Source organism: Rhinolophus sinicus, chromosome 18, assembly GCF_057876585.1.
Source record: "Rhinolophus sinicus isolate RSI-liver-muscle chromosome 18, RSI-T2T, whole genome shotgun sequence".
NCBI classification, from domain to species: domain Eukaryota; kingdom Metazoa; phylum Chordata; class Mammalia; order Chiroptera; family Rhinolophidae; genus Rhinolophus; species Rhinolophus sinicus.
The window spans coordinates 91707869-91728900 of NC_142518.1; the positions used below are offsets into that span (position 1 = coordinate 91707869).

Sequence of the window (21032 nt, forward strand, 5' to 3'; positions counted from 1 at the left end):
CAGCGCTGCACCCTCGCTCTAAGCTCATCCACCTTGGGCCGCTTGGAAACGGGTCCGAGAGGACACACACAGGCGTGAGCTACATGAGAGGTGGGTGGGGCAAGTAAAGCTCCTCCCACTGACAAGCATTAAACTCTAGGATCTCAGGTTCCCGCAGGCCCTTCTCCAAGCGTCTCCAGCTACTCACACGCCTAGGGCGGGCCGGAAGTGACGCGACTAGTCGCGCATCATTGGCGGAAGCAGAAATTGCTTTGCGGCCGGCGCGGAAATTGCTTTCTTTTGGGCTTCCGCTCCTGGCCCATGTGAGACAGGCTGCTGAGATGAGTGCGATGATGAGCGCGATTCCGGCTGCGGAGAGGTGAGGGGTAAAGGCGGGTAGGGGGATCTGGGTCTCTGGGGGCCAGGTTCCCCGGATTTCGAGACACGGAAGCCGCTTTTTAACAGACGACACTTATGCCCCTCACAAGACCTCGTCATTCGTTACTGTTTCCGCGATTCATCCTTTAAAACCCTTTTATTAGATTGGTGTAATAGTAACTGCGTTTTTTGCAATTTTTAACCTTTTAAACCGCAATTACTTCTGCACCAACGTAATAATTTAATTCACTCCCTCCGCACCCCAGCGTCGGGACTTCATCCCTATGGCCTCTCGCTCTCCAGCTAAGTTAATATGTTGCACTGTCCTCGTCACGTGACTCCGTTTTTTATGCCGCTGCCGTGCGAGTTTCAGCCCTCTGCGCAGGCAATGCCTGCGCTGTAAAATCACTTGTCTTGGAAACCTTTGGAGTCATACACGATGTTTTCTCAGATGTTTTACCTTCCACCCCAATAAGGGAACTAAATATAATTCGTTTAGTACTGCTTGCCTTGCAAAGATTGATATGTACTGTTAGGTAATAGACTCCATAACATGTTTCAGGGTATCAGTGTTCCTTAGTTAATCACCTACTTTTCCGAGCAAGCCACAGGGAACATGGCTTACTCACCTGCTTTCCTCCGCATTCCAGGGAACAAGTGCTCAAGATGTCACTTTTGAGTAAGCTGCACCTATAAAGGTGTCTTCCATCTGGAGGCTACTTAAAAATATTAACGGTGAAACTGCCTTGACTCAAGGGCCAGGAACAGCATCTTTCTGCCACCTTACCTAGGGTCTGATATTTTTACAGCCTCCTGGAGGTCAGTGGGAAATGCAGTGCCAATCACTGAACAGTATTATACCTTTTTCATACAGTTGGGTATGGGTATCACCAACCACTGCTTACCTCTTGGAAGTGATGCCTGACTTCTGCAGTTATTTTTTAGAGATTGTTTAGTTTCTTCAAGTTATAATATTTCTCTTTTATCTCCTTTAACAGCCTTCCGGCTTTAAGTGAACGGGAAGAACTAGAGGATTTGCCAAAAGACTCCCCCTTGAGCACCAGTGAAGATGAGGTGGGTGACAACTGCTACACTACCTTCTCCAGTTCCCTTCTGCCTCAAAATTAGGGTAGACAGCACATTCCTGGAAAGGGAAGGGATGGTAAAATTGTTTATATTTGTCCAGGTCTCACAAATAAATTATAGGCAGTTGTTTCAGTCTTTCATGTATAAGATGTATTAAGTGCTATGGGAGTTTGAAGACGGTATAGGATACAGCCACTGTCCTCAAGTTGACTAAGTGTAGTTGAGTAGATACAGACAAAAACGTGTGGTCCTCATTATTTGATTTCCCTGTTTTCCAAATTTGGATTTCGGTAGATAATTATTTAAGTGTCTAATTGAACTATGCATAATTAAGCTGCATGTCCAACAGATGCTGTAGGAATTCTAACTCTTTATTCTCTTGACAAAAATACTTAGATTGGTTTTTTTTCCTTCTTATGGAAAAGTTTCTGTGTCAAATCACACTATATTTTCCATACAGAAACATTATTCCCATACCACTTTTCTTCCCAAAACAAGTTAAGACACAGGCATAGCATTAGCTCCCAGTTACTAAGGCTCTATAATGAGGGACTTTGGTTTTTGAAGCAGGCCTTTCAGACCTGCACACCAGACCTCATCTGATTCCCCAGTTCTTCACTGACAAAAAGATTTGAGAAATTTTACATGGGCTTCAATTTCCACAATGTCTTTTCCTGCCCCTCATCACTGGTTTTTCTTTTTGTGTCTAGGGAGACAGTGATGGAGAGCGAAAGCATCAAAAACTTCTGGAAGCAATCAGTTCCCTTGATGGAAAGAATAGGTAACATTCCCATCAAGATGGACAAGTTATAACTAGCTGATTGCATGAGATTTATCTGCAACTAACATTTATTGAGTGCCTAAGACAATGAACACACATTATTATTATTATTATATCATTATTAAAAGTACATACTTTGGAAACAGATTGTCTGGGCAAACATTTTGTCCTTTCTGCACCTCAATTTCTTCAACTAGAAAATAAGAGTAATAATAGTACCTACCTCATAGGGTTGTTGTGACATTTAAATGAGTTAATAAATGTAGAGATCTTAAACCAATGTCCAGCTTATAGTAAAGATTATGCAATTGTTAGCTATTATTATGTTAAACCTTTGTGCATTTGAATTCTTACTTAATCCACACTTATAGTCTTGAAGCATTGAATAGACGGTACCTACCCAGAATTCAAATCCAGGTCCAATACCTTTTCCACTATGCCTACCTTATATTGCCTTGTGTTTTTGAGGGGCTGAGTCTACATTAAGAGATGGTTAAACTACCAAGTCCAGGTTAGGAACAGATTTCCTGGTTATTTTGTGACAAAACCTGACTCTTGAAGAGAAATACATGAAAGCAAAGCCTTGTTTGAACAAGGAAGTGTTTGTTCCCCAGCAAAATGTGTCCGTTCCTACTATATTCTGTTTTGCCTAAATTTCAGGCGGAAATTGGCTGAGAGATCTGAGGCTAGTCTGAAGGTGTCAGAGTTTACTGTCAGTTCTGAAGGTAAGTTAACAAAGGAAGCTATCTGCGTTATAGCTTGTGGAGTTCCCAAAGTATAACAGTCACTTTACAACCTCCACCCCAGGAACTGTTTTTAATGTGATTAATGGATCATACCATGAATATTTACCTGTAAGTGAGTGAAGAAGGGTAATCAAATGCCCTTGAGTTTCTTCCATTTCTAGAACAAAGCCTAGAAGGCCATGATCAAGGTTTCCCACGGAGCTTGATTAGCTAATTCTAGGATAGAGGGACATGAGTGAAGACAGCTGCCTCTCCCTAGCTTAGTCATGTTCATGATTTCATTTTTATTTCAGTTCTCACAGCACTTTGAGTTCAGACAGGCAAATAATCTCTCCAGCTGGAGCTCAAAGAAGTCAAGTTACTTACTCAAGGGACTTCACCTCCTAGTTCAGTGTTTCTCAACCTTTTCTCTTTATTGCTCCCCTGAGGAGCCTTTTTAGACATTTTGTTTCCTCATTGCCACCCTTCGTCCCTCTCCTCCCCCACCCTCCACCAGGAAATCAGATGCTAAGGAATGAGATATTGTTGGATAGGGTTGAGCTTTGGGGGACACAAAACTTTGTAATATCTAAATTTTTTTTTCACTCCCGCCCAAACCAATTTTCACCTGTGGGTGGGAGAGTGATATCACCTCTATTGAGAATACATGGCCTGGTAAATGACAGAGTTGGGATTTTAATCTGATTACCAAGTCTAGATGCCAGATCTTTTTCATCATATTCACATATTCACAACTTAGGCGGGTTGAATGAGTTATACTCTTCTAGTAACCACTGACATAACCTCCTAGAACAAGTACCAATGTATTCTTCCAAGCTTATTCAGTTTCTACTAAGTATCAGCTTCTATGTATCTACTATGCTTCTACTGTCTGTCAGTTTCAGAAACAGTTTAGATACTGGGTTACAGTAAAGAATAACACACTGAATTCATTGGGTTTACATTCTAGTGGGGGGAGACAAAGAGAATTAAAACAGGATGGTGCAGTAAAGTGACTAAATGGCTGCTTTAATTTGGCTGGTCATGAAAGGTCTCTGAAGAGGCAAAATTTAAGCTGAGATCTGAATGACACAAAAGTCAGTTGTGTAAACAGGAGAAAGCATCGCAGGCGAGGGGGCAGCTAGTGCAAAGGCTCTAAGGAAGAAACAGGCTCAGCATGTTTGAAGAACAGGAAGAAGGCCATTGTGACTAGAGCATAGTGGAGGTGGGGATGACACGAGGTTGGAGAGACAGATCAAGATCCCATATGGGGTCCTGATCCTACAATGCTATGTCCTTTAGATCAATGTAGTCGGCCTTTCGTATCGTTGGTATTCACATCCTTGCCTTCAGCCAACCACAGATCAAAAATATTCTACAACATCAAAAAAAATCCCAGAAAGTTCCAAAAATCAAAATTTGAATTTGCCACACACTGAGCACTATGCTGAATCCACATAAATGAAGTGATGTGTAAGGCTGCCCTTCTGTAGCTTATATGCAAATATAGGTTACATGCAAATAATAACACCATTTTACGTAAGGGACTTGAGCATCCTCACATTGTGGTATCTACAGGGGATCTTGGAACCAATATGACTAATTCCAAGTGTAATAGGGAGCCACTGGAGGATTTTCAGCAGGATCATGACATGCTATGATTTACATTTTCAAAATATCACTTTGCCTGCTATGTGAAGAATGAGTTACAGTCGAGCAAGATTGGAAGCAGACCAAGAGAAAAGCAAGTAACTTTTTTAAATAAATAACTTTTCTCTTCTACCCTCCAGCACAGGTGAGAATGTAGGAAAGTGATGGTGTAACTATGGCTAGCTAGCGAAGTAAAAGATTTATTCCTGGTTCCCTGCACATTTGCCTGACTGCCAGCATTTTCTACTTAGGCATCTCCCTGTGTGATACCGGGATTTTGACTCACTTCTCATTCTGACCAGAAAGTTTGGCCTTTCTACAGGATCAGGAGAAAGGCTAGTCCTTTCAGATCTGCTTGAGCCCGTTAAAACTTCATCCTCATTGGCCACTGTGAAAAAACAACTGAATAGAGTCAAATCAAAGAAGACTGTGGAGTTACCCCTTAACAAAGAAGAGGTTGAGCGCGTGAGTTATAAAGAGTGTGGTCCATTAAGGGGGAGAAATTGAACTGACAAGGAAAAACTGGATAAGAAGAGAAGGAAGGGGGAAGTCTGAAAAATGGGAGGAGGGAAGCTGTGATTGCCTCACCATGGAAAAGATGAAAACTAATCTAGTGTAAAGTACAGTCCTGAGAAGTAAGCAAGAGCTAATCTCCAGCATTCTGATTCTTCCTTGGGCTAAGAAACATTGCCTCCTAATTTCCCACTAATCCTTTGAGTTTGATGCCTAATTTTCATGGCTCTTTCCTTTTATGTACGTTGCCTGGTTCAGATCCACAGAGAAGTGGCGTTCAATAAAACCTCACAGGCCCTCTCCAAATGGGATCCCATCGTTCTGAAGAACCGGCAAGCAGAGCAGCTGGTTTTTCCCCTGAAGAAGGAGCAGTCAGCCTTTGCTCCCATTGAACATGTGCTCAGTGGCTGGAAGGTAAGTGCAGCACGAGGAAACCACACCTCGGGGTGGGGGCGGGGTGAGATTTCACAATTTGGAGATTGCAAGGCCTGCAGCTGATTTGGTTGGACATGTTAAATTGAAATTCCAGCTGCAGTCATTGTAGTTTATCAGTCAGAAAGGGAGAGAAGGGGGTGGCAAGATTCATTGTCAGTCATGCAGTAGCCACTCACAGTGGTTCTGTGGTCGCCCTTCATCGGTTTGTAGCATACAATACATGGTTATTTCCGTGTTTTTGTGTTAAAACATCCGATTGCCAGTAGAAAAGGAACATAATGTTTTCTTTTTCACACCCCAGTTTTTAAAAAGCTTTTAAAGCTACATTCTGATCTGGGGAAAATCAGTTCACTGATGCCTTAGTAAGGATACATGAGCAACAGATCCAAAGTTTGCTTCTAAAGGAATACCACATTAAAATATAACATATTGCTGATAATGACCAGAATCTTAGCATGTAATTCATTATGACTGAGCTGCAGAAAATTTAAAAAAAGATATTTTAGAGCTGGGTTTCCCAAACACTGATCTCTGGCAAATTTTTCATCCGTCTGAAGCAAAAGGATAATTGTAAATATGATGGGTGTAAGGTTGCCAGCTCTTCTTTAGTATGAGCTTATTCTTTTCACTTCAATGGTGTTGAAATAGCTCTTCTTTTTATGTAATGATGGTGGTACCAAAGGATGGGGTTGAGGGTAGAATGGTAGTTATGCCCTTGGCAAAATTAAAAGTTGGTAATCCCTTGTCAGTCCCTAAAGTCTTGTTTTTTAAAAATGTATTATTATTATTATTATTATTATTATTATTATTATTTTTAGTCTATGAACAAGTGCTTCAGAACAGCTAGCCTTTCTTTTCCAATACACCATTTGTTATGGAGTCTATAATGGGATGTTCTGTCTTACATAGAAAAATAGGCAAACACAGTAGTGCCGAAATGGTGAATAGATGGCCCTTTTTGTGCCTTTCTTCTGCTTTCTAAAAATGTCCTGTGTGTTGGGGACTTGAAGTAATTAAAGGTAATCCAAGTAAACATGGCTTGCCACCATAGCTAGAACTTGAGCAAGTCGTTGCTTATTGTGGGGATGAGCTCTGTCTCTGCCATTCTCTTTCTAGGATGCTCCCTTTTCCACATGAAAAAGAGATCAGGTTTAAAGTGTGGCTGTAGGATGGAAGGGAGACTTTAGGAGAAGAATTAAGAGGTAATGTAATTTGTAGAATTCAAAAATAAAAGTATAGAAGATGTATAAAGTCTGACCACACCCCTGTCCCCCACCTGCTCATTTTTACCCCCATATTCACCCAGAAGTAACCACTTCTATAAGTTTTTATTATTATTATTATTATTATTAACTTAAGGGTTTTACTGATATATCCGTGTTTACCTCTTACTTGTCAGAAAAGTAGTAGTGTACTTTTACACACTCTCCTGCATCTTGCTTTTTCCAAAGGACGTAATCTTGTAGATCACAGGAAACTGCTGAATTGGGTATTAAAGGTGAGATGGTGGAGGAGAAGGTTGCACTAAGTAAGAATGGCACAACTTCTACTGTCCAGGAACTCCTTGTGCAAGACAGAGTGGCCCAGAAGGTGTATACTGAATCTACTGGGCCATTCATGCTAAGATGCATTTTTGGAGAAATTACGCCAGTGTGGCACAGAGAAATAAGGACATGCTAAGGTCAGGGCATTTTTTCTGGCTAGCAGCTCGCAATTCTCTTCTTACAATTTAAGAGTGCAAAGTACCAAGGACTAGAGATATACTAGTATTCCTGGAGGTTAAGAATCCGAAGTCTGCAGTATAGTTTTGGTCCAGCTTCCTAAAATGTCACTGGTCTCTAGCTGAGAAGAATTAAATGGGATAATGTGTACAAAAGCATCTGTAAACTGCAAAGTGCTAGAAATGATGGTACAGTAACTTTTCCCACCCCGTCTTTCCTTCCTTCCACTAGCAGCCTACACTTGCATTTCCCAAAGTGTTCGCCTCAAAACCTTAGTTATTCAATATGCCCTCAAAGGGGTGAGGGGTCCCAATGCTAGAAAATGCTGCCTGCCCCCACTGGAGATTGGCAATTCACAATGCACACTAGCCTTTTAAAGTCTATGAAAAAGTAACTGACTCTAACCCACAGTGTACAAATTGATGTTATTGAAAATCAAATAAATTGAATTTTTAAAACTCTTTTTTTAAATGAAGTAAATCTTGTTAGCTGATGAGGAACATGCTTTGGGAAGAGCTGGTCTCCACTGCTATCTGTGTTCTCTCACCTTCGCCTTCCTACTGCCCTACTGCAACTTCTCTCAAAGGGGCTGCCCAGTCGCCACATCCCAAACCCTTGTCTTCAGCCAATGTGACACTATTGACACATTGTTAAAAACTCCTCCTTTGACTTCTGTGACATACTGCTGATTTTTATCTATCTGACTTTTCTTAGTCTGTTTTATTGTTACCCTGTAAATTCTGTGACTTTTGACTTTATCAGCTGTATATGCTACGGATCCCTCTCAACCCCTTCTTCTGAATTCCAGTCCCAGATTCCATATGATTAGCAGGCCTCACCTGTATCTCCCCAATGTACCTTAAACTTTATAAACAAAGTAAGCCTGGTGTTTTCCTTCCCCAGACTCCCAAACCCTGTACCACTACCTTCATTCTGTAACTCAACATCACTTCATACTCCAGTCACTTAGGTTGGAAACCTCCGCAATCTGATTTATCCTTCTGTTAACTGCCACTTCTCCTCAGCCCAGACAGTAGGCTACTTTGTGAATTCTGTCGCTGTAATAACTCTCAGATCCCTGGTTCCTCTTCTCATTTTCACCTCTCATTTGGCACTTTACATATATCCCCTTATACAAGCACCAGGATTTTCTTTCTGAAACATAACTAATTGTTGCTCTCCTGCTTAAAATCCTTCAAAAGGCTCCCCACTTACAGGATAAGACAGAAGTACCTAGCATTTTAGCTGTACTGGACAACACATTGTTCCCTTACACACCTCTCCTTTCCACATATCTGTTTTTGCTTATATTCATCTCTCTGGCCCCCTCCTTACAGAATTGTATTTATACCTCAAAGCTTAACTCAAGTCTCTTCCTTCCCCAAGCCTAACCCACCTCCTAATCAGAATTAATTGTTCCTTTCTCTGTAATTACTTCTATGGACTAACATTTAACCCATTATGTTGTTAGTGGTACATATGTCTTTTTCCTCTGAAAGGCTGTGAGCTCTGTGAAGACAGGAATGATCTTAATCAACTGCGCAAGTACCTGGAGTGCAGCTACAGTCAATAAATGTTTGTAAATTGAATTGAATTGGAGGGAGATTACAACATTGTAATATAAATCACTGTAGCCTTTGACTGATCACTACTGCAAATACTAAAAATGGAAGAACATGTACCTTTACTATTCAATAGAATAGGTTTATGGTTAAATCAATAGCACCATGTAATGTATGATGATGTGTGTTTATGCATTTGTCCAGATATTTGTAAGTTTGATACTGACCATGATGTATATGGCTGTTGAAGAAAACAACATATAATGTGTATGAGGTTTGAAACAGGCTCTGTTGCCTAGGGCTACCTTTGTACTTTACCACACAAGATATGATCAACATGATCATATCTTAGCATGATCTGCCTGACTATTTTAGCCATCCTCACAATATCACTCATGCAGTAAATGAGGTCTTTGGTTGACATGTGAAGTAACTGATTCACAGCCCATGTGTTTCACACACATAGACCCTACCTAGCCTGCAAAGTTAACTGGAAACTGAGGAATCGGAGCCCAAATTAAAACATGACTAGAGTCAAATTTAAACTGTCAGGAAACAGGCTAATTACATGAAGGTCATATTTTTAAAGGCCGTGTCTTTTTGTGCTCACCTTAAGACCTAGTCGCCCCTTTCCTCTAGAAATATTTTTAAAAGGAGGCTTACATAAATCTGAGATTCCTAACTATACAGTATACATAACACAGGGACCACTTTATTTTGTTTTGCGACTACCAAAACTGACATTTGGCACTGCTCTTCCTCTATCCTGCCAGCATTTACCTTAAGGGCTATGATCCTGCTTTGATTCTTAAGAGAATGGCATTCTGTTTTACATATATTGATAAACTGAACACAGAGTGATCCCCTCTGTAATATCAGAGAGTCGCCTCGGAATCCCCTTGCTGAAGTTGTTTTAAATCAGAATAAAAGAAGGCTTTATCTGCACAGCTGGGCAGCAAACTTGGAACCCCTTCTCTTGTTGTAACAGCCAATCCTATCCAGTGAGTGATTCCAGTGATAGTGTCAAAATACACGGTCATAGGGCTGAAAAGAGGGAGACTGTGGGAGCATGGCTTAAGATTCAGACTGTTCTGTTACCTCCTTAAGGCAAGAACTCCCCTGGAGCAGGAAATTTTTAACCTCCTCCATAAAAACAAGCAACCAGTGACAGACCCTTTACTGACTCCCATGGAAAAGGCCTCTCTCAGAGCCATGAGCCTGGAAGAGGTAAGTGTGATAGGCCCTTTCATACACCCAGGCATTTGCCCTCAAGTCCAGGAGTCACTGTAAATGTCATTCTTTGTAGGCTAAGATGCGCCGAGCAGAGCTTCAGAGGGCCCGGGCCCTGCAGTCCTACTATGAAGCCAGGGCTCGAAGAGAAAAGAAAATCAAAAGCAAAAAGTAAGTAAACCTGGTGACCTGGCCTTGGGTTCCACAAAAGAAAGTGAAGTGGCTAATCACAAGTTCTTAGGAAAGAACCTTTGACGTGGCAGTTGGGGTCATGTGGAAGAGGTCTCAAATAGGAATGACTAGCCTTTTTTCCCTTCACATCAATCTCATACAGGTTTGCTTGCTTCAGTAGTGCCTTTTCCTCTGGCTTTGGCTTTCCATCTTAGTTTTGCTAAAAAGGACTGTTCAATTACCTTCTCTCCTTTCCAAGGCATGTTAGAGTGATTCTGCAGAATGAACTCTGAATTCTACAGCTGTTGGGGCCAGCAGGGTTTTCTTCCTGCTTTTTTGCCTCTTTGGAACTTGTTCTATTCTTCCCTTGTGCTGTAGGAGCAGAGGGACTCTTTGCTCTGCAGAGGTCTGCCCCTGGGGGCTGCAGGGACTGAGAGGCCTGTCAGCTTGCTCTGGTCTCATTCCCTCTAGTCAGCTAGCTCTGTGACATCCATTCTGGCTCCTGCATAGGGAAACCCCCTGGGGAGTGGGGACACGTGTGTGTGTGTGTGTGTGTGTGTGTGTGTGGCATCAGTGCTCCTGCTAAATCTCTTCCCTCATAACCCTCTCATTTATAGGTATCACAAAGTTCTGAAGAAAGGAAAGGCCAAGAAAGCCTTAAAAGAGTTTGAGAAGCTGCAGGAGGTCAATCCTACTGCAGCCCTGGAAGAACTGGAAAAACTCGAAAAAGACAGAATGATGGTAAGGCTGTGTCTTGCCCTACCCCTTGAACCAGCTTTCCCCAGAAAGCAATAAGGATCTCACGCTGCCCTTTCTTTCCAGGAGCGAATGAGCCTTAAGCATCAGAACAGTGGGAAATGGGCAAAGTCAAAGGCAATTATGGCCAAATATGACCTGGAGGTAAGAGATCATCGGTGAGAAAAGAGATGGAATTGGGGGAAAGAAACAGTTGGGTAAGAGCCATGAAGGTAAATGGAAAACCAGGAATCTAAAAAGGCGTCAGAAAATCTCTAAGGCTGGGAGGAAAATGACTAGAGCAAGGTGGAAAAGGAGGGGTGAGAGGGAAAGAGTATTGAAGCCAAGTCCAGTTAAAAGGGAGAGGAGCTTTTTTTTAAATCATGTTTCACATGTTGATTCCTTGAAGACAAAGGATTTGTCTTCCATTATATTCCATAGCTATTACCATGGTGGTATATGGGCAGTTTAAACAGTAGGCACCAATAAGAAATACTTAATTCAGAGGAGACAGCTTTAAGAAATGGACTGGGAAAGGTTTTTATTGTAGTCAGTAATGACAGGGCATACGTACTGTGACTCCTTCCTCCAGGCTCGCCAGGCTATGCAGGAACAGTTGGCCAGGAACAAAGAACTGACGCAGAAACTCCAGGTGGCTTCTGGGAGTGAAGAGGAGGGTGGTACAGAGGAAGAGGGTGACCTCCTTGTCCCTGATGCGGTGAATGAAGCACAGATGACCGCAGATGGACCAAACCCCTGGATGGTCAGGAATCACTCCAGTGACACAAAAGATGCCAAAATCCAGAAGGACACCAAACAACTTCCAGAGCCCGTGGCCGACGAGGCTTCTGAAAGTGAGGGAGAAGAAAAAGGGGCAGAGGAAGAAATTTTGTTGAAAGAATTTGAGGAAAGGCGATCACTTAGGGAAATATCTGGGCTCAACCAGGACACTGAGCCGGTGGGCAGACAAGAAACAAAAGGTAAGTTACAGTAGACCAGAAGGGAGAGCTGCTTGGTGCAAGTGCTACAGACTGACTGAGAGGAAAGCTGTGCCCACCCACACACGCCACAGAGTGATGAGGGTCTAGTCTTTCAAGAGAGTGCCATGGGTCCCTGAAGAGAAAATAGATGATCATAATTACTGTTTTTCTTCAAAGGTATTTAATAAGTGGTCATATGCATGGCTGTACATTGTATGTTCTGACATGCTTTCTGCTCTTGAGGGCTCACAGTCATCAGAAAGACAGGACTACACCATCCCTAGAGTCAGGACAAGAGTTAACATTACTGGTACCCACAAACCAGAGAGAGGTGCACTGGCGGGATGGCAAATCTGAAAACCATTCACATGCACAGGCACATAGGTATCTTCTAAGGCATTATAAAGCATCTTCAAATTAGGCTGCGGTGTTCTGTTTTATTTGTAAAGTAGGAGTGACATTTTTAGCACTTCATAAATGCTGGTTGATATATGTGATATGGGGTGAGACTTTCTGGACAAGAATGAATGACTCCACAAGGTACATGGTAAATTAGAATTGTTACCCTGTGCTCAGACTCAATTTGCATTTTATATTTTCTACCTGTTATCTTGAAGAGGTTTTACATTAACGTTAATGCCCTTGAGACAGGTCAGAGAGCTCCCGTTCTAGGGACAAGACAGGGCTAGAGAACTACCTACATTCAGAATCGCCTGGCTATCTGTGCAGTCTCAGATCTGATTGTATTTCCTATAGGAATAATGCATTTAGATGACAGCAATAATCTTTTTCCTTGGCAAAAAATAACTTTAAAAGAGCTATCATTGAGAATGTATTGTAGAGCCTTTACTTGGGGTTTTCATCAGAGTTCTGGGATTAATAGTTATGAGCAGCCACTTCTGAGAGGATTTTGGAGGGCAGCACTGCAGACCAACATTGTGAGGCAGTCTCTACAACTACAGGACACCAGCTGCATCCTCCTGAGCCCCCTCAAAAGTTGGTAATCTAGCTAAATGTGTAGAGCAGTTGGTTGTGGAATGAAAGGTGAATTTGGATTTCCTTGCATGATAAATGTAAAAACAAGAAAAAAAAGGTTCCCAAACCTTTGGGGAAATAGTGGGAGGTCATGGACCCCAAACAAAATGGGCAAGAAAACTTGATTCTTGAGGAATAAACATACATATGTCCAAAGGCCAGATCTCAAGTAGCTTCTTCCCAATGGCTTGAAGCCAAAGCTAGAGAGCAGGATAACCTTGGGAATGGAGGCAACTTGAGTCAATGCAGAGGACAGTTGAGAAGTGTCTCACTGCCACGTTTCCCTCAGGGCTTTCAGAGACTAGTGGTATCTGCTCAGATGTTGCTGGTGACTGGAAAGTGTGAGCTACTTGACTCGGCCACGACAGATTATGAAATGCTGTTTTAAGAGAACAATGCTGGATGTGGTTTTTACAAATAGGATATTACAGTAGAAATTACAAATAATAAATTACAATGAAGTTATATTCAACACCCCTGCCCCCCCCCCCCCCCCCAGTATAAAGGCCTTTTTAGAATTTGGAGCTTGGAGCCAGCTCCCTAAGCAAGGTTTACAGGGAAATTAAGCCACAGTTCCAGTTCCACAGTGAATTGTTGACAAAGCTGGGAATAGGACCCAGGACATCTGCTTCCTAACATGCTGCTTTTAACTACTCAACTCCGTTGCCTGCTGCTTGACAGGTAATGATTAGTGAACTTTCCAGGAGATCAGCGAATTGAGTCTTCTCTTCATTGGAATGCTTTTCACGGTGCTTAGCACCCAATGAATGCTTGTTGAGAGGGCTCAATAAGTGTTCATTGACAAGGCAACTTCCAACCTCCTTTTCTGACAGCTGTCATTTCTTCTTCCAGATTCTAGCAGCCAGGAGGTGCTGTCCGAATTGAGGGCCCTGTCTCAGAAATTCAACAAGGAAAACCATCAGTCCAGGAAGCAGAATGTGAGTTTAGCGAGGACAGTTCTGCCGGTCCAGAGAGTGGGACCTGCCAGGGAAGAAGAGGAGCCCCTGTTGCTGCAGAGGCCGGAGAGAGCAGAGATACTGGAAGAGCTAGAAAAGCTGGGAAAAGAAGGATGCTTTCAAAATAAGGAGCTTCCCAGAACTGCTTTAGAAGGGCAGAAGTTGGAGATGAACCCAGATAATCAGCCTGGTGCCCCCAAGGAGAAAAGGAAGGAGCAAATGATTGACCTACAGAACATCCTAACCACAAAATCTCCATCTGTGAAGTCTTTGGCAGTCTCCACGACAGTAGAGTTGGTGAGCAGAGCCAGGGTCATGGGCCATTCTGGGGGATCAAAGCTGGTGCAGGAAGTGCCCTTCTTGCACAAGGAGGAGAATCAGTGAAGTTTTGTTGTGCTGGGAGCACATTTTGGTAGTTGAGACACCCAGAATAGTATGGGGCCAGGCTGGTCTTGATGACAGTTTGATAGATGCAACTCTGTGAGTGCCACCGAGACCCCCACTTCCTAAATCCCGAGCCACCAAACCCTCCTTGGGGTGACTGTAAAACTGCCCTCAGAGGAAAAAAGGAGGCATTCAAAGTTCTGATGAGATCCCAGGCAGGACAACTCGAAGGTGAGTCATTGAGCTCTTGACAAGGTTTTGCTCTATTTAGTGGGATCTCAAATGGTCCAGGACTCCCTGATTAAGTCATTGAAACTGCTCAAGTGAGGAGCCCTGGCCCGTCTTTTCAGGGCTATAAGCTGGAGGATGCCTGCATTCTGGCCAGGCTACTTGGAGTTTCTCCTAACACAGGCCATTCATTCCTCCACCCTGCAGTTTCCTTACTGAAAGTTTAAAGTTGTGTCATATGATAATGAGCTGGGGATATTTACCCTAGAGAGAAGAAAATTGGAGCATAATTGGCTGGCTACCAACGGGTTTGTATTGCAAGACCATCATTGTTCAGTGCTTTCCCCCTAGGGGGCGCTAAAATGTCATGACCCAAAATTGAAGCGGTCTTGGTCTTACCTCCAACCACCGTTCCAAAGGCAAGCCATAGCTACAGAACCTCCTAACCACATAATCTCCTTCCCTGAAGTCCTTGGCAGTCCCCATGAAAATAGAGGAGTTGGTGAGTAGAGCCAGGGTCTCGGGTCATTGTGGGGGATCAGAGCTGGTGCAGAAAGTGCCAGAAAGGAAGGAGGTTCTGTAGTTAGGAGGTTGTGTAGCTCCTCCTTCCGCCCAAGCCCCGCCTCTCTGTTCTCAGTCTTGTTTCTTCACAGGAAGATGAACAGGAGAGAGATCAAAAGCAAGTGATAAAGGAAGCTTTTGCTGGGGATGATGTCATCAGCGACTTCTTGAAAGAGAAGAGGGAAGCTGTGGAGGCGAGTAAGCCAAAGGACATGGACCTGACTCTGCCTGGCTGGGGCGAGTGGGGTGGCGTGGGCCTGAAGCCCAGTACCAAGAAGAGACTCCGGTAAGAATGGGAGAAAGCCTGTCAGAAGTGCACCAGGTTCTCCACCTCCCCCTCACACACCCTACCTGCCCTTTTGACTAAGCCCTTAATGCTCTTAGATGTTCTGCTGTTCTGCTTTCCAGGTTTCTCATTAAAGCCCCTGAAGGTCCTCCAAGAAAAGACAAGAATTTGCCAAATGTGATTATCAACGAGAAGCGAAACATCCATGCAGCAGCTCACCAGGTGAGGGATGCAGAGCTCTTTAACTGCCTCCTCTTTGCTGCCCAGCTCTCTTGCTTGGAAGGAATATTCTAGTGCTCTGTGGTTAAGAGGGACATGTGGTTTTGACCAGAGTCAAATCTATTTTTGTTTTTGCTGACTGGCTCAGATGAATAATTCCAGATCAACTCTGCTGTTTAATTACTGACCAGAAAGAAGGTTGAGACTTACAGGATAATCTTTGCAGCAGTGGTGAGGCCCTTAAGTCTGCGTTTTCAACTAGTACCCCAGATAACACTGATGCAAATGGGTCTCATCAAATGAAGAATCATGTTCTTCAGGCTAGTATTTGTAGTCAAGGTACTATGCAGAGGCTATAAAGTTTGAGCTGCATCTTAAGAAAAACAAACACTACAGAATTGTACACCTGAAATCTATGTAATTTTACTAACAATTGTCACCCCAATAAATTTAATAAAATAAAATTTAAAAAAAAGACAAACAGGTACTTTCAGTGTAGTGACAGAATTTTACATTGTGTCATATGATGATGAGCTAGGGATGTTTACCCAAAAGAGCAGCAAATTTGAGCAGGATCATGGTTTTCAAGTATATTGAAGGCTGTCGTATGGAGTGGAGTCACACAAAGTAGAAGTCAGAGGAAAGACAGTGTTCAATTCAGGCATAAACTTCCTGCTGGCCCAGAGAGAATGGGTTGCTCTGGGAGTATGAGCATGTGTAGAGGGCTCAGTAATGAGATTAGACTCGATGACCTTTATGTTCCCTTCAATTCTGAAACTCTGTGACCCTAACATCTGTCCCCAGCCAGTATAATATTGAAATGAGTTGTATTTTTCCTTCTGAAAAAAAGAGGAGGTCTGTTTAATAGGTACAAAAAAGAGGTGAGGAAGTAACATTTCAATAATACTTTATTGATTTCATTTTGTGACCCAGTCGATGCAAAAATTGAATTGTAACCACTGTAATCCCAGTTGAGGCTATATAACCAGAAAACAGGCAATAAACAGGCAGGACTGGGATAAGAGATAGAGAAAGGGAGTGCTTCACCAGGCCAGGATTCTAGGTGAATGGCAGAGTATGGATCTCAGTGACGATCACGCTTCCCTTTCAGAGCTCTTATCTGTTTGGTTTTAATACAGGCAGAACAAACTGACAAATAGTTTTCCAGAATCTCCCTTGGTTTTCCTCATTTTGAAAATAAGCTAGAGTGCAGGTCCCAGCATGCAATAGAATAAGGTATGCTTTGAGCTGAAGGGGGGAAAAGAAGACCTGAGGCTGAATACTCTGTCCAGGTGTTTTGTTTTGTTTTTTCCCTGGCTCTGGGTGATGTGCAAATCTACCTATCAACCCCAATAAAACACTCCCCTAACCTAAAGAGAGCCTGTGTCCTTCACTACCACTAGGACCACCTGGCGGTACTCAGCTTCTCTTGAGTGTTCCACTGAGTTAACTCCAAAGACTACTGATTGTAACTTCCCCATTTTTCTGCTTATGTCTTTTACCCCCTCTTTGGCCATTATGGAAGTGTTTAAAGATTATTCACATGTCTGAAGGTAATGCTGTGCTGGAGTGGAGAAGAGTACTGGGCAAGGAAAGAAGCCTGGGCTCTTCTCCCTTGCTGCTCCTAATTTTCTTGGATAAAGCACTTCTCTAAGCCAAATTCTGGGGCCGAGGGAGATGACCTTTGCCATTATCTAGGGCCTTCCAGCTCTGACAGTCTGAGGTGCCAAAACAGGATGAAGCCAACTGAGGGTAACAGCCTGGTAGAGTTCAGTATTCAGGAGTCAACTTTTGGGTTCCTTAAAACATGGAGCCTGTTTATCAAGGAGAGGAAAGGACGAGAAGGTAGGAGGGTCATAAAATCCACAGGGATACACAAATGCCTGGGTGTTTCTTGCAGTCACAAGAATAAGAAGGTTGTGTAGAAGACTGACTTGGGGACAGCAGCCCAGGAGCTACTATAGTGTTCCTACTGCCACAGGGACAGTGTCAGGGTCGTTTTTCAATTCCTAGATTACTGAATAAGCCTGGGGAAAAAGGAGTCCCAAATTAGGCCCCTCTACTCTCAGATGTCCTAAGCCAATTAGGACTCCTAAGGTTAGATAGCGGCATTGGGATGCCTTGACTTTTCAGTAGCTTCACTCACTGCCACCATCGTAACTGTGGCCTGTGTGCGAAAACTACCTGACCAATTGCCTGGCTCACACCTAGTCACTCTGCCTTCCTTTCCAGGTGCGGGTACTTCCGTATCCATTCACCCACCATCAACAATTTGAAAGGACCATCCAGATCCCTATAGGATCTACATGGAACACCCAGAGGGCCTTCCAAAAGCTGACTACGCCCAAGGTTGTGACCAAGCCAGGCCATATCATTAAACCTCTAAAAGCAGAAGATGTGGGCTACCGATCTTCCTCAAGGTCAGACCTCTCTGTCATACAGAGGAATCCAAAACGACTCTCCATACGTCACAAAAAACAATTGAAAAAAAACTCTAAAGATTGAGTTGCTGAAGGAGTGACATCTTGGTGCCTAGAACCAGGAGCCCCAATTGCTTCTTCATTGGCCCAGTTTTACCCCAAGCTGCAGGATCAATTCCAAAACTGGCTTAGCACGCTGTGGGTATAGTTAAGCCACATTTTAGAAATAAAGGCTTTTTTATCTATTTAACTGGAGTGTGTTCTGTGTTGTCTCCCAGTTGAATCATTTTCACATCACACAAGATGCCTTTGGACATTCTCCATTGCATTTCTTCAGACGCACTTGTCAGGGGGACCTCATTTTCTTACCAAGGATTATCTAGTTAGTGCTAAATTGTAGAGAAGTTATCCTAGCTTATGATCTTAAACACGTCACATCAGACATGATCGACCATAACTAACCAATGTTTTAGACTCAGGGATAGTGACTAATCAGTGTATATTCTTAATCTCTGAGCCTAGAAACAGCATGCATAAACCATGCAATTGGATTCTGTCCTGGGCTGGTCCTAGGACAGTGTGAAAGGTAGGTTCAGCTTTAAGTCTAACCACTATCATTTTCTTTGCATGTGTAAGCCTCCCGGCTTGCACAGATAGCTGTCTTAGAGAAGGTAACACTTATTTTCTCATTCTTACGAGAGTGAGATTTTAGCCCTATGTGCTTTACAGATGAGGTAGATGAACTTTAAGAAGTAAAGCTCTATTCCCTTCTTAATTCCTCCCCATTGATTCAAAGTGTAGTTTATTCAAGCATTACTTTGCTCTATGGCAGTTCACCTGGGCTTCTCAACTCTGAGGAACCTTTCTTTGGCAGTCAAGAAACATATGGACAGGGCCCCTGCAGCTGAGATTCCTAACAAGGAACTGGAGAAACCCCTCCTGATTCCAAAATACTACAATTGCACTTCACCTCCTGCCTTGGAGGTTGGTGCTCCCAGATGTTTTAGACCAAGACGAGGGTCAATTTTTGTGTCACAGACCCCTCTGAGAATTTGATAACATTATCAACCCTCCTCAGAAAAATGCACATATACATCATCTTACATACAGTTTGAGGAGCTTTACAGACATTTGGAATCCCTGGGCCAAACGCTTTCTGCCACTTCACGAGGTTGGTTTTTTTTTTTTTTGCAATTCCCTCTACCAACACAGTTCTCTTTTTCTAAGCACACCACTCTGCAAATTAGTTCCAAAATGTTTAGATCTCCAATGTAACCAGTCCCTAATACCTTTATTTTACAGGGAAAAGATTTCAGAGTTGAGTGAAGTCTCCAGTGTTACACATTAAATTAGTGGCTGAGTAGGCACTAGGACCCTAGACTAATTCTGAAGCCAAAAGCCACGCCATAAATTTTCTATGAAATTCCCCGTTGTAGCTGTGGGCCTCTACTACCTACCATTTCTCATCCTCTGAAGAACCAGCCTGGGGCTGGGAAGGTATATAAATACGTTGATCGTGTTCAGAGCCCAAGGGGTATTTTTAAGTTATCCATAGGTTTGAGATCCTCTGTGATCCACTTGCTGGCTGACACCTAAGTCAGTGGCCAGTGGATGGAGGGGAGGGCGGGAAACTCCTGCCCACACCTGCCTCTGTTTGAGACCTTAACCTCTTCACTCTTTTGAGCACAAAGCTGCCACCTCTGCCCCACCCACCCCCAAAATTGAAGCGCCCAATCAAGTGCACCCAATAAACGGCCAATCCCCATCTACTTTCCCGGGACCCTCCTCAGCTCCGCGTGCTCCCCGCAGCCCCAAGAGTGAAGCAAGCGATCCCATCCTTAAAAGTGGAGGGCAGGCGCCAGAATGCGCTATAAATGACGCCCACTCCCAGCCTTCCAAACCCCCAAACGGAGTCGATTGTTGTTTCATGGGGCTTTTTTTTTTCTCTTTTCGTCCTCCGAACCTCTGAAGTGTTCTCTCTTCCTATTGGCCAAAGCTGCCCCTTGACGCCACCCTGGCCTTGCTCGCTGATTGGCCCATTCTGGATGTGCCCAAGCCTTTTTCCCAGGGTGTGGCGCCCGCCCCCCACCCCCAACAGAGCTCTGACCCCCTGGCTCCTCCCTTCCTCCCAAGCCCCCCTCTCTGTTCCGAATGGTACCGCCCTGGCTTGGCTCCCCCCACCGCCCAGGCCGCTGCCCTTAGGGCCCCCGGACGGGGCGGGGCACGCTGGGGACGGGCGGAGGGCGGTGGTGGCGCCTTCCTGCCGAGCCCAAGGCCGCCCCCGCCACCCTTCTCCAGCCCTCATAGGTCCCACTTTCCCTGGGGAAGTTTTCGTCCTGCCTTGGTAGTCCTGTCCCGTCTGTGCGGCCCCCACCGTGGTCTTTCAGCTTTCCCGATCAGCAGTGTCAAATCCCATCCCTCAGCACTCCACACACGCCCATCCGCCTCAGCCCTCGGGTCCTCGCTGCACAACCTTTCCCGGTGTCTGCTCACCCATCCCCTCCCAAGCCCGCTGAAGCCCCGGCCCCCTTCCTTGCGGGCTGTCCATCCCCAGGATCTCCCTCCCTGTGTGTGGCCGTTCTTCCCAGTGGCCTCCCCGTCGCGGCCTCCCCTCCCCTTCATGGCCAGCGTGGTGGAGCACTCCAGGCCACCCCTCCTCTCTCCATACCCCTACGCTCCCTTATGTTGTCCCTCCTCGTCCCTAAGCCCCTCCCTCCATGCTCCCCCTACACACATACCCCTCCCTCTGAGGCGTCCCTTGGCGCCCCTCCCCTACCTCCGCTAGTCTAGGCCCCTCCCACCCACCCCGTCCTTTTGTCTCCTCTTTGGTCTCTGAGTCCCCCGCCCCTCCCTCACTCCCGCCCTCACTCCCCATGAGCCAGCTCTTATCATCCCCAGGTCCGCCCGCCCCGCCCCCTGGCCGCGCCCCACCAGCCCCCTCCCTCCCGCTGCCCCATCTCCACCCACCCCCCGCGCTCCAACACCCCCCCGCACGGC

The 21032-nt window shown here is 44.4% G+C and overlaps 1 protein-coding gene across 1 annotated transcript; it reads left to right on the plus strand.

Annotated features, from left to right (window-relative positions):
* Nucleotides 1-217: 217 nt before the first annotated feature.
* Nucleotides 218-18285, plus strand: UTP14A (UTP14A small subunit processome component). The gene is made up of 15 exons (XM_019717010.3): nt 218-358; nt 1356-1431; nt 2154-2224; nt 2885-2949; nt 4922-5064; nt 5371-5526; nt 9938-10057; nt 10137-10231; nt 10849-10972; nt 11054-11131; nt 11559-11946; nt 13834-14234; nt 15203-15396; nt 15519-15618; nt 17848-18285. The coding sequence occupies exons 1-15, from the start codon at nt 321-323 to the stop codon at nt 18118-18120; spliced, it is 2322 nt and encodes a 773-aa protein (XP_019572569.2). The 5' UTR covers nt 218-320; the 3' UTR covers nt 18121-18285.
* Nucleotides 18286-21032: the final 2747 nt, after the last annotated feature.